The 13,558-nt window shown below is 40.2% G+C and overlaps 1 protein-coding gene across 1 annotated transcript in view; it reads left to right on the top strand.

Moving 5' to 3' along the window:
* The first annotated feature begins 187 nt into the window (after positions 1-187).
* Positions 188-13,558, top strand: part of LOC134528304 (conserved oligomeric Golgi complex subunit 5) — a 70,469-nt gene continuing 57,098 nt past the window's right edge. Inside the window, exons 1-4 of the mRNA XM_063361816.1 lie at positions 188-312; positions 5,497-5,601; positions 7,198-7,322; positions 7,685-7,904. Of these exons, the coding sequence (XP_063217886.1) occupies positions 273-312; positions 5,497-5,601; positions 7,198-7,322; positions 7,685-7,904 (490 nt within the window). The 5' untranslated portion in view covers positions 188-272. The remainder of the gene's footprint in view (positions 313-5,496; positions 5,602-7,197; positions 7,323-7,684; positions 7,905-13,558) is intronic.

Below are 13,558 nucleotides of genomic sequence, written 5' to 3'. Positions count from 1 at the left end.
TATATTAATTTTTTTAATGTAATGCTTTCATAAATTCTGAAAGTAAACTTAGGTGTTATAATCTTCCAAACTCAAACCCAAATAAATAACAGTTAATACTTTATTCTTTGTCTCCATTGTAGGCATATGGGAGGTTTTTAAGCGCTCTCTATGACCCTAAAATATTTCACACTAGTTTACAGTTCCTGTCATCCTGTCGTGTAATGTTTTGTACGCTCATATGACACGTATTTGTATTTGTAAACAAGTAAAAATAATGCGGCTCTATTAAAATGACTGAGTGTGATGTATGGCAAACAATTGAAACCGATGGTAATATCACATTCTATTCTATTTTTTGTTGTTGCTGAATGAGGGATAACAGTTGGATGTCACTATTGTTGACTTAGAAAAGGTCGTACTTAAAGGACTATACAGGAGACTATGGAGGAGGTTATGTCGCTTTAAGACCAGCAGATTTGTGAACTTCGTGGGATACTTTCTGAGAGATTGTAGAGAGAGGGGATGAAAAGATCAGTAACAGGACATAACGTAACTTCAGGAGTACAGTGAAAGATTTGTTCTGGGGCTCATGTTGATTCACTGTTATGATGAATGGTATAGATGGGCAGTGGCGTAGCTAAAGTGACTGGCGCCCCTGGCCAGACTTGAAAATGGCGCCACTCTCATGCATTAAAAGAGATGGGGGAGGGTTCAGTAACCGAGAAACCGTCGCGGCGGTGCCCTCCCCTGCTCCGGCGCCCCTGGCGGGGGCCATCCCTGCTACCCGCTTGCTACGCCACTGTAGATGGGCTGTATCCGAATACATAGGGATGCGTCCTTTAAGTTCACGTCCCTACATCCCTAAACAAATGCACCCACAGTTTAAAGGATGCATTCTAAAGGATGTACGACATCCAAATTGTTTTACAGCTAGTACTACCTGTTGGTTTGTCATTGTACTATTGTGGATTGGCATTTTATATTCATTACATCTAAGTTGGGCCAGTAAAACTAAATGAACATTCAAAATTGTAAACAATTTCGGATGATTTAAATTATCATTGGGAATTGAAATATGGAAGAAATTTTTAATTGTTCCTACAAATCAAATTAATTTATTGTTTATGTGAATTATGTAAACATATACTTATGGTATAAGTATTTATAAATACCATAGTTACATTTCACATGTTAAGCTTCTAGTTCAAAATCCATTTTGATTAACTATCTCGTATCACACGTTCACTCTTTAAGGGTTATGTTCACAATAACAAAGCTAAGGGATATATGGACGTATCAGTGGATGCGAGAGTCGCATCCCTAAAAATCTTGAATTAGTGGACGCATGAGAGGATGCATCGACATCCCTTGTGAGAATTCGGATACAACTCAAAGATGGCAGCGTCCATTACGATGCACTATCTATGGATCCCTTAGCTAAGGGATCCATTAGGCCACTATTCGGATACAGCTGTGGAGGATATGAAATTAGGTTAAAGTTTTCACAGAAGACTGTAGATGTACAAAAGAGGATGGGGACACTAGCCCAGGAGTTTTAGGTTAATATTTAAAGAAAGTTCGAAAAAAATAAGGTAAATCTGAAAATTTGGTCATTGATACAAAACACCTTGCTGAACAACATATTGAAATTCCCCTATTTTCCCATGCCGGCGTCATAATTGTTTTCGTGCAATAATGTCGTAAGTCCCCCTAAATGACACAAGGACGCAAATGTACATCCGAAAACTATTTGCATCAACTGAAATCCACGGGAATCAATTCAAATTAACCACTGGACCACACCAATGTTATATATAAGCAGACACAGTAAAAAAAATTTACTTGAAGTAAAAATATTATAGATCGAACATTGACAATTGTCCGAAAATCATGGAATTTATGAAAAAAACTATCCATAGGTTAAAAAGTACTGCAAATAACAAAAAATAAGTTGCAAAAAATCAATTCCTTAGGATTTGAGCTTTTCAACTGTGTATTTCACACTGCTCTGTGACAAACGGTTACCGAGATACGCTGGCTTAAGTACCAGCGTGCGCCATCAGATATGACTCGGATGGAAGGCGGGATGACATTTTCACCAGTCAATATTCTGCTTATGGTGCTTCTAACGAGCCATTGCTCTAGTAAGATATAAACAGCTTTGTTATACTGTGTAGGTAATTTTACATATGATTTAATTATTTACTACATTTATGATATTAAAATTATGTTCCTGCTTCTCAAAAAACATCTCTTACGATGTTATACCCTGTGTAGTCATTTTTCATTCAGGTTTTACTTTGTAATGTCATGCACTATAACAAATTCTTTATTGGCATCATAAGAAATCTCAAATAACGAGAAACAATAACACAGAAATATAGTTTTTGTTCACATACCTTAGCTAACTACATATGATATGGGTCGTCATTGATATCTTCAGCTACATTCCTATAACTTCTACCTCTACAGCGAGTGCAAATCATAGAGCAAAGAAGCCAGCAATGCGGCAGGAGCACTTTGATCCACACTCAGATCTACATGCACATGAGATGAGATGTAGAAGTTCATCGGGAGCTGGTGGCAAGTCACTGGTAATCGGAAGAAGTGTTTGTTGAACCTCACGCCAGCCCCATTTGATTGGTGTTAAAGTATTACCCAGCCAATCCTGGACCTATAATGCAGGGTTAAATATATGATCAGTTGATAAGGATTGCCAATAAAATTTGCTGTACACACAGATCCTTATAACGTGAGTTGTCGTACCTGCAAGTAAGTCCTGCGCGAGTGTTGTAAGGCTGCGGACCTTGTTGGAGGAAGGTTCGCCAGCTCGAAGGTAGCAGTCACAGCTTTTCGGGCCACAGTTCAAGCATACAGATGTCTACGAAGTTCATTCAGGGTGGAGAATTTCTCTGTAGTGTACATGTGGATAATGAATTCCTCGCCAGCAGCAGTGATTTGTTGTGCAGTAGCAGATGTGTTGCTAAATATGGAAGCAATGTTTTTTTAGAAGCAGGAACATAATTTTAATATCATAAATGTAGTAAATAATTAAATCATATGTAAAATTACCTACACAGTATAACAAAGCTGTTTATATCTTACTAGAGCAATGGATCGTTAGAAGCACCATAAGCAGAATATTGATGGGTGAAAATGTCATCCCGCCTTCCGTCCGAGTCCTTTCTGATGGCGCACGCTGGTACTTGAGCCACCGTATCTCGGTAACCGTTTGTCACAGAGCAGTGTGAGATACACCATTGAAAAGCTCAAATCCTAAGGAATTGATTTTGTGCAACTTATTTTTTGTTATTTTGCGGTACTTTTTAACCTATGGATAGTTTTTTCATAAATTCCATGATTTTCGGACAATTGTCAATGTTTGATCTATAATATTTTTACTTCAAGTAGATTTTTTTTACTGTGTCTGCTTATATATAACATTGGTGTGGTCCAGTGGTTAATTTGAATCGATTCCCGTGGATTTCAGTTGATGCAAATAGTTTTCGGATGTACATTTGCGTCCTTGTGTCATTTAAAGGGACTTACGACATTATTGCACGAAAACAATTATGACGCGGGCATGGGAAAATAGGGGAATTTCAGTATGTTGTTCAGCAATTTGTTTTGTATCAATGACCAAATTTTCAGATTTACTTTATTTTTTTCGAGGTAAAAACCTTAAATTCCTGGGCGTTGGAAGGAGATCCGGACAAGTTGGTAAAACTGTAGGGAAAGACAAAGTTGGTTAAGTTAATGAAGGAAAGTTATTGTTGGAAGGTACAGGAGTTACAGGGAATTCAGCTTAAGCTGGGGGAAACATTGAGCAGGTGGTCAAGAAGCAGAGAAGGATGCGGGGGGGATGCTTGGTAGAACATGGGAGGAAACAGGAAGGATGATGGTCAGGCAGATGCCTGCAGGTATGGGACCTGTGTATGATGCTGGAGGTACGTGACTCAGAGAAGATGCAGTGCTGGGTAGTGAAATGGCAGATGAATATGTGGTGGAGAAGGAAGGCATAGGCCAGCTTTGATGGTCAAGGAGCTGGTGTAGGGATCGCTTCAAGGGGGGAGGAGGGTAAAAAATCTGCTAAGACAAGGGGGAGACATGGGTTGGGAAATGTTATGAAATTGGTTACATAGATGGGGATATATAGAGAGAGAAGGGACCATTAGTGGAAGAAGTTGCAAGAGTATGGAAGAGAATTGAAAGGGTGAAGCATGTTATTTCAGGAAATGGGCTTAAAAGGAAGGTATTGTAAATAAAAGGTTAACAAAGTAACTACAGAATAATGTAAAGTTTGGGAGAGTGAATTAGAGAAGGCAGGTACTTCCTAACACTGGCTGAAAGCCCTATTTCAGGTTAAAATCAAATAAAAAATTATTTGTTTTATATTTTATAATCCAATATTGTTTCAGGTGTCTAAAATATGTTGCAAAAAAATGAAAATTGTTAATGACTTTAAGATATTATATAGTAGTTAAAACTTCATAATGATTTAAATAAAAGTTTACCTGTTAATATTCAAAAATTTTAAAATAGGCAGTGGAAAAAGAGAGACAGTTAACTCAGTGTAGATATTACATTGTTTATTTCTTGTAAAAAAATAATAATGAAAAGGTGACAAAATTGTATTGCTCCACTTCCTTGATTCATGCCCTAGTAATTTGTTTTGTTTGTTTATTTCATGAGTTAGTCTAATTAATATTATCAATATAGACATATTCATTTGTAAAACTTAATTAAATTGTTCCTCCTCGTTGACTATTTAAAGAACATTATCCCTCCAAATTTATATAAATTAATAATTATAAAAAGATTTCAAATACATGTATGTATATATATATATATATATATATGTGTGTGTGTGTGTGTGTGTGTGTGTGTGTCTCGTGCGTGCGTGCTAGCGTGTGTGTGTGTGTGTGTATATATATATATATATATATATATATGTGTGTGTGTGTGTGTGTGTGTGTGTGTGTGTGTGTGTGTGTCTCGTGCGTGCGTGCTAGCGTGTGTGTGTGTGTGTGTATATATATATATATATATATATATATATATATATATATATATATATATATAGAAAAAACAATAATTATTTACTGGTATTACCTATAGAAATAATTAATCCAAATAGCCTTAATTAAATAATATGGAAATAATGTTGCGATTATGTACAGTTCCATAGTTAATCAAACTTGCCTAATGCACGAATATGCAGACACAGTATTTACATGATAATATTAATTACAGACATAAACATTAGATAAAATCTGTATTATATACATATCAACTAATTTATAATCACAATTTTTATACAAATTAAATACAAAAATAAAATACAAATTATTTGTGCTTCTGTGAAATATGTGAATTTTGAATAATTTGTTTAAATATTTTGTATTTTTTTAGTTGCCTAAATATTTTAAGTATATTGTTTCCAATGATTGTAATAATGTAGGCTAATATTAATTACATATTAATTATAAAATAAATGGCTTTTTTTTGTTACAGACTTCTACAAGCAATACCTGAATGTAAAACAGAAGTCTGAGCTGAAGTCTGATATTCATATACAAGGCTTGTCAGTTGCAGAACAGATTAAGAAACTTTCAGATGGTAAGTTTAACCTTCAAACCCAAACGTTACGAGAAGTAGATTCAGTGGAGTGTCCGTGCTGCATGCTCTGGTAGTGCATGTTTGCTGTGTGTATAAAAATTGATTATAAAAATACACACAGTTATTGTTTGGTCTGATGAAAATGCCTACTTAATACCTAATTGTTAGTTCAATACACAAATTCCTCTATGAATGAAAGAGAAAAATGTTTTTTCCTAATTAATATATATATATAACAATTAGGTATATATTTTTAATTCAGATATTTTCATAATGATTTTACTGAAGAACTCTTATTGTCACAGTATTCTAGTAAAAAAAATTTTGTTATTGTGTATTGTACTAGGTCCAGCCATTTGATTTAACATTCAGTACTCTTGGCTAATGGGTAGAGATCGGAAAAATTCGCGAATTCATTTCGCGATAGGCTAAAATACAAATAGTTATACCTCAGTGCTGCCTCTGCTATTGGCTCACAACTCACCTGGATGACTCTGGGCCAATGAGAAACGCCCAACCAAAGCTTTATCGAATCACAGGCGGCTACGTTGGGACGTCTCACAAGACAGCAGCCAATGAGTGGGTGACATTTGACCGAGTGTACATAGAACTATGGAGTTCATCCTGTAGGTCATTGAAACCGCAAGTTTTTCCGGTCTCTACTAATGGGTCAATTAAGGTTGAGTCAGGAATTTTTCACTTGTGTGTAAATATTTGTTTCCTGCTTTGCATGGTTTTTTTTTATATTTTATATTTTTTATTTTTAAAAAAACAGCAAGCAGCAGTTATAAGTAAAAGAGTTTCAAGGCTGTAGTTTTAAGCCATTTGTCAGAGAGCAAAAAATGCTGTAATATATGCTGGTTTCAAGATCGAAGGAGGAGGGGGAAGGATTTGCTGTTTCTAGCAGCCGCATTCCAAAGTGTTATTTTGTTCTCATCTGTCACTCCTCCGAATATACCCCTTCTCCCAACAAGGTTCAGAAAGCTGTAAACAAGAGTGTACTAATGTGGCAATTAAAGTGACGTAGTTCACAGGCAGATCGTGTGGTTTTTCAACTAAGCCGTTCTCATCGCTGTAAATTAACATCTTCCAGCGACAAGATACAAGTTTTGCAATTATAATGCAACACATATTTTTAGGTTTAGCAGTTTTGGTTAAAAAAAAAAAATAAATAAAAAAAAAATCACGTTTTATTTACGTAAATATGGTATTAGTGTGTTTTGTACTGAGTCTACTACAAGGCCGTCACCAGGGGTGGTAGGGGGGGGCAGTAGCCCCCCTCCCCCCTAGAGCCCTAGAGATTCAAAAAAATGTAGCCAAATGCAAAAAAATACATACTTTTCCCACAACTTGCTCCCCCCCCCCCCCCAACCCCCCACCCCCCTAGACCAACGGCTGGACATCGGCTGGCGACGCCCTTGGTATACTATCTAAGGCTATAAGCTGTAAGTAGGCATGTAACAAATAATCTTAAATAAATAAATTAATTCAATTCAATTCAGTTCAAGAGTTTTTATTTGCACATAGTACACTTGTACATTGTTTTGCACAGTACTGCACAGTTGACAAGCAGTGCTTGGTGCTTGTTCGTCGCAGGTATCAGTCTGCTCGACAAGGAGCTGCAGAGGCAAGTGCTGACGAAGCATGAAGACCTCCTGTCGCAGGCCACCTGGGTGGAGAAGCTGGAGGGGGTACTGGCCGTGATGCAAGGACACGTGCAGGTACTCGCGACCATCTCACGCTGTCCCAGTGCCATCGAGTCGAGAGTGGGTACAGAACACTGCCAGTAAAAAAAAACAGAACATAATTGAACCTGTAAGTGACAAAACAATCTAATTCAGTTGCAGTTAACATGAAATTAGAGTGGTGAAAATAAATCCGCTTTATTTATAAAAAAAAATAAGAAAATCACATTTCGCACATTGGTTATAGCTTAGCAGAAAACTGTCACATTTCCTGCTAACAATAAATTTTATTTTATTCTTACGTTTTATTTATGGGCCTTGAAAATACCTTTGAAGGGCCGCCTAGCGGACACATAAGGCGTCCCAGGTACGTGGCAGCTCTGTTGTGCGCCCCGCAGAGTCTGCTGTCGGGCGTGGAGCGCCTCCGCGCCCGGGTCGTGGAGCCCTTCGGCAGGATAGAGCAGCAGACGCTGGTGCTGTCCCGCCTGCACGCCACGTCGGAGCTGCTGCGGCGCGTGGCCGGGACGCAGCGCCTGGCCCGGCGGCTGCGAGGCCTCTCCGGCCCCTCCGGCCCGCCCGCCGACCTCGTCCTTGCCGCCCGGAGCCTCAGCGAGCTGGGTGCGTGCACCGTCGGCCTTCCCTTACAACCACACATCTAACATTCGTTTATTTCATTTTATTTATTTGAATTCTGTTACGTGCGCACCGACAGTCTGGGGACTTCAGTGGTGGACACGACGTTTACAAAATATACTCAAATACGTACATAGAGAAACAAGATACAAAGGACAAGACATCCATACAAACAGACAACACAAGGACAAATACAAATATAATACTTAGAATAATAATAATTAGTACAAAGTAGTAAGGTAGTGTAATACTACGGTATTATCAGACTAACTGAAACTGTTTGTTATTGTTTTACGTTCGAGGTTAATATCGCTTCCCAATACTTTCGGCAGTGTTTTGTTTTATTTCACGCATGGCGGCGCGCGCAGCTCGTGCTGCGTCGTCATGACAACTGCTAAAATAAATAATTGCGCGGCGTTCGGAACAGCTTTAACGAGCCTATGCTTGATTGATATTGACATTTCATTGGCTTCATTAAAAAGGACGCTAACGTGTCGCGGCCGTGATTGGCCCTTTTCAATTAACAATTTAATTTCGGCAAGAGAGAAGAGAAAGAGTGGAAAATGACGCCATTTAGTGCGTGTGGTAGTGTATTCCCTCTGGGAATATTTCGTTCGTGGCGATGCTAATTTCGGCGTTATTGATCTGGAAATTACGTCAAAATACTGGGCAATGTTAATTGACGCCCTGTAATTGAATGCAGAATAATCGCATTCAATTCACGTGAGCGACGAAGTATTTTACGAACGACATTAAGCATCTATAGTTAAGGTATGGTCTGCATCATCGCAATATATTAAAATTGGCGTAAATTTTACCGTCAACATACGCGAACTATAATTATATAAACTTTGGATTATCATAAAATTAGTAGAACATTGACTTTCGGCGATTAACAGCAAATTTACTCACATTGGCACAAACTATATGTACACAAGTCCAGAAGTCTTTTGGTTAGGCGTTTCATGCTCGAGCAAGCCGGAGCAAAACCCCAAAACTTTTACTCAGTGAACAATTTCAGGAACTTTATTTATTTTGTATTTTATTCAAGAGTCAGGTTATCTACGACATCCCATAGACTTTATTTAATATTTGTTTGTTTGGTTATTATTTCCATGACTCGAGGTTTCTCATTATGATTAAAACAATAAAATAAGTTTTTTTGTGTTATTTTTGTTGTTAATTCTTGATGACCTCTGGCGCCCTAGTATTAAGTCCTGGAATAACGTTCTGAGTAATTAAAAATGGAAAATCTTAGTTTCATCACGTACACGTTTGTGTACAGAAGGGAATAAGAGACACAACATTTTTTTTTCTGGCGCACGAACTGTGGGGCCGATAGTGTGCATATTTGTATTGTGTTCTTATGTTGTAAGTTATAAGTAAATATGGAAACTAGGGGAAGGAGTAGACGTGTCAGTCAGGACAGCTCCAGGGACAGCAGTGTGGAGTCTACACACTCTGTAGATGTGTCTGTTCCCACATCACCTAGCCAAGTACCTAACACAGATTTTGTTACCCCAGTAACACAGGCTGGAGCGGCTAGAGTGGATGTGACACAACCCCAAGCTACCACCACACCACACACACACTTACCTGCATTGCCAGCTGCAGTAAGTAATGAAACAAGTGCTAGCTTACTCATCATGCTGCAGAGCATGTGGCAGGAGGTGAAAGCTAACCACAAACAACAACAAGCTAGTTTAGAAAAACAGAATGCTAGGATGGAGGAACAAAATGCTAGGTTGGAGGAAAATCTCAATAGCACTAAAGATAGCATTAAACAACAACTGGAAGTCATAGATAGCACCCTTAAAAGTGAAATGGGTGAAGTAAAAAGTAGTGTGGCTGCTATTTCTGTGCGGTTGGCAGAACACGAAAGCTACACTGATACACAGTTGCAGCTAATACAACAGCAGTGCAGTAGTACTACAACTAGGTTAGCAACAGAGTTAAATACCCAGACCAGCCAGCTGAATGACAGGTTAAATCAATTAGCTGAGCAAGCTGCTCAGAACAGCTGTGGCCTGGAACAAATTCAATCCACATGCCAGACCATGATTGAAAATGTGGTAATCAATCACACCACAGACATGAGGGAGCAGGTGGACACATTAGTGAAAAGGCAGACAGAGTTTTCAATGGACATAGAGCAGCAGGTAGGCAAGCTACAAGAGAAGGTATTGCAGTTGAGGGTAGACAATCTTACTCGCACCTCCAGTCACCATGTAGCATTGGCCCCAGCCCTGAACACCAATGCCAATGAAATCCTCAGTAGCTGTGATTCACCGCAAGTTGAGCAACCTGAGCTCCCAATCACACGCTCCAACCCCGCTAACACACACACCACCTTGGATCCCGTTGCAGTGATGCACCACCCGGCACGCCAATGGTCAGAGGCGATGCCTAGGTTCTCTGCCCATGAAGGAGAGAATCCAATGAGATTCCTTCGACGTTTCGAGGAATACGCTGACATGTTCAGGCTAAGTGATACTGAACGCCTGAAATGCATGGCAACTGCACTGAGGGACCATGCGTATTACTGGTGGGAGGTATTACAAAGTACCATCACTTCCTACCAAGAATTCAAAAGCCATTTCAAACAGCAGTTTTGGAATGTGAAAATACAGGGAACATTGAGAGCACGCCTGCATACCGAGCGGTATGATAGCAAGAAGAACCGAACTCTGGAGACACACTTGTCTCAAATGTTCGAGAGGACGCGCTACCTCGAACCAGAGATGGGTGATATTGAGTTCATGGCGATGGTGACCTCCCAGCTACCCATCAAGTACCAAGTACATTTGACAGGGCGCAGCTTCCACAATATCACAGAGTTCCGCGAACAGGTCCTCGCTTTCGACCGACTGGAGCGGCTGTCCAGGAACAACAATAGTGAGGTGGAGAAAGACCTCAAGCCTACACATCAGAAGGCAGCACCACTCTACACACCCTGGCAGCGTGGTAACGACGGCGGCAAGGCCAACGTCCACTGCACGTCATGGCAGCCTGCGAAACAGTACCGGACAGGGAAGTGGAAGACCAGGAGGGAATTCCAACCTCAACATCAAGGAAACCGCCAGCCGAAGAAACCCTACACCCACAACCAAAACCAGTGGTGGGGAAAGCATTACCGTCCTGAAGATCCAAATGGAAGGCCACCCAGGTGGGAGTACAGGAGTTACTCTAACCGTCAGCCGCCCAACAATATGCAACAGCATATGTTGCATCCCCCTGTAGCAGACACCGCTCCTGTGAATCAATCACCAGCGAGTTTCTCTACACTCAACCATCCTCCAACCACATTGTATCCCATGCAGCGAGGATATTTTGCTCGGCAGCAGCCGATCCCACCCAACTGCACAGGAACGCAGCCTCAGCCGACTGCGAGTTGCAGCTACACACAAGCTGTAACTGACAACAATACGAACTCGTCAAACTAGAGAGGGTTGGTGACGTAACACCCCGATCACCAGACCCCATACAGAGCAAAGGGGGTAATATTGCTATGCCAAGTTACAATTGTTTGCCATATAAATCTATGTTAGCCACAGTCTTACTGAAAGAGAGCGAACGGGAATTCCTTAGCCAAGAGTACAGTGAGGACACCATAACACAGTTTTCCACCGTGTGTCCTGAGGTACAACTAAACATTAATGATCAAACAGTTACTGTTCTCCTCGATAGTGGAGCAGAAATCTCCTGCGTGGATGAAGAGTTTGTTAAACACCTAGAACAAATAGGGCAGAAAACTTACATTATGCCAGTTCCTGCTATTAAGATAATAGGTGCCACATCTCGTTCCAGTCCTGTTGTCAACAGACAGATTCTACTGCAGATCAAGGGCGTAGGTGAGGTTAAACACATCACTGCATTAATAGTGAGAGGATTAGCCAAAACACTCATCCTAGGAACTGATTTCCTTACGCGCTATGGTGTGACACTGGACTTTGATAACCTAACAGTCTCGTCCAATGAAAATAAGTTACCTACAACTGTAACTATTGGACAATGGAAGTTGCAGTGTAATTACGCTAGTCGAGTACCCAGAGAATCATTTTACCAGCATGTTTTCAATGTTGACATCAAGGAAGACCTAATCGCATCTGTCGAAGAACTCACTAAAGCAGTTCGAGGTATTTCGACAGTACAGCCAAGGCAGATACAGATGCTATACAACTTGTTGTGCCAACACCGCCATGTTTTCAGCGACAAGCCAGGGTACAACAAATTCTACCAAGCCAAGATAGTAGTACGTCAAGAGGAGCCCTTCCATAGGAAAACTTATCCTATTCCAGCAAAGTATCTGAACGAAGCCACGGAATATCTACAACTGATGCTGGATTGGAATGTCATCAAGCGTGAAGCCAGTCCGTATGCCAATCCTGTGGTATGCGTGAGGAAGAAGGATGGATCGGTGCGCCTATGTCTGGATGCACGTGAACTGAATCGAATCACAGTGAAGGACAGAGAGAGTCCTACCCAGACCAACGAGATCCTAAGGCTTTACCAAGGAGTAAAATATTTGACTACTCTAGACTTATCTGCTGGATATTGGCAAATACCTCTACAGCCTGAGTCATGCCAATACACTGCATTTCTCTTTCGCAATCAACAGTACACTTTTCAGGTGCTACCATTTGGTTTATGCAATGCGGTGGCAGAATTTTCAAGATGCTTATCAGCCACATTGGGACCTGAATGCCAGTCATTTGCCAAAGCATATGTAGATGACATTCTCATCACATCAACAACTTTCGAAGAGCATTTAGAACATATCAACATTGTACTATCCAAATTACAGGAATCTGGAATGACAGTGAAAATAAGAAAATCTTTGTTTTGCAGAGAGGAACTTCCGTTCTTAGGGCATATCCTAACACCAACTGGAATCAAGACTGCACCTGACAAACTGAAAGCTATTCAAGAGTTTCCAGCACCTACCAATGTGAAACAACTACGAACCTTCCTAGGTGTTGTAGGTTTCTACAGGAACTATAGTAACCAGGTAGCAGGAGTAGCCATACCTTTGTTTGCATTGTTCAAGAAGGATTGTACGTGGAAGTGGGGCGAAGAAGAACAACTGGCCTTTAAAAAGCTGAAACAAATATTTCTAAAAGAACATGTCATATCACATCCAGTTCAAGGACGTGAATTTTTGTTATACACTGATGCATCCAACCGAGCATTAGGCTGCAAATTGGCACAACTAGACAACGACGGCATTGAGAAGACAGTATCCATGGCCAGTCGAACATTAAATTCTGCTGAACAAAATTACACAGTAACAGAAAAGGAGGCACTTGCAATTGTTTGGTCCCTACAAAAGTTTAGAGACTTACTGCTAGGAGAGAAAATCAAACTCCTGACAGACCATCAGGCGTTAACATGCCTCAAGGCTGGAAAAATGTTTGGCCAAAGATTAACAAGATGGTACCTGCTGATGCAGGAATATGACATTGAGATCAGTCATATTAAAGGCTCTAATAATGTTGTAGCAGACTACCTTAGCAGAATTACACCAGATGGAGCGGCAGATGTGTCAACATCCAACAGAAACAAGGAATTTCTGGTAACAGCTGTGAGTGTAGAGTCCCTCTGGAAAAACAACAAACAACTGAAGAAGATGCTGCAAGACA

The sequence above is a fragment of the Bacillus rossius genome, chromosome 1 (genome assembly GCF_032445375.1).
Source record: "Bacillus rossius redtenbacheri isolate Brsri chromosome 1, Brsri_v3, whole genome shotgun sequence".
Taxonomy (NCBI): Eukaryota; Metazoa; Arthropoda; class Insecta; order Phasmatodea; family Bacillidae; genus Bacillus; species Bacillus rossius.
The sequence above is the reverse complement of the archived record's forward strand: the minus strand, read 5'-3'. Positions and strand labels throughout refer to the sequence as shown.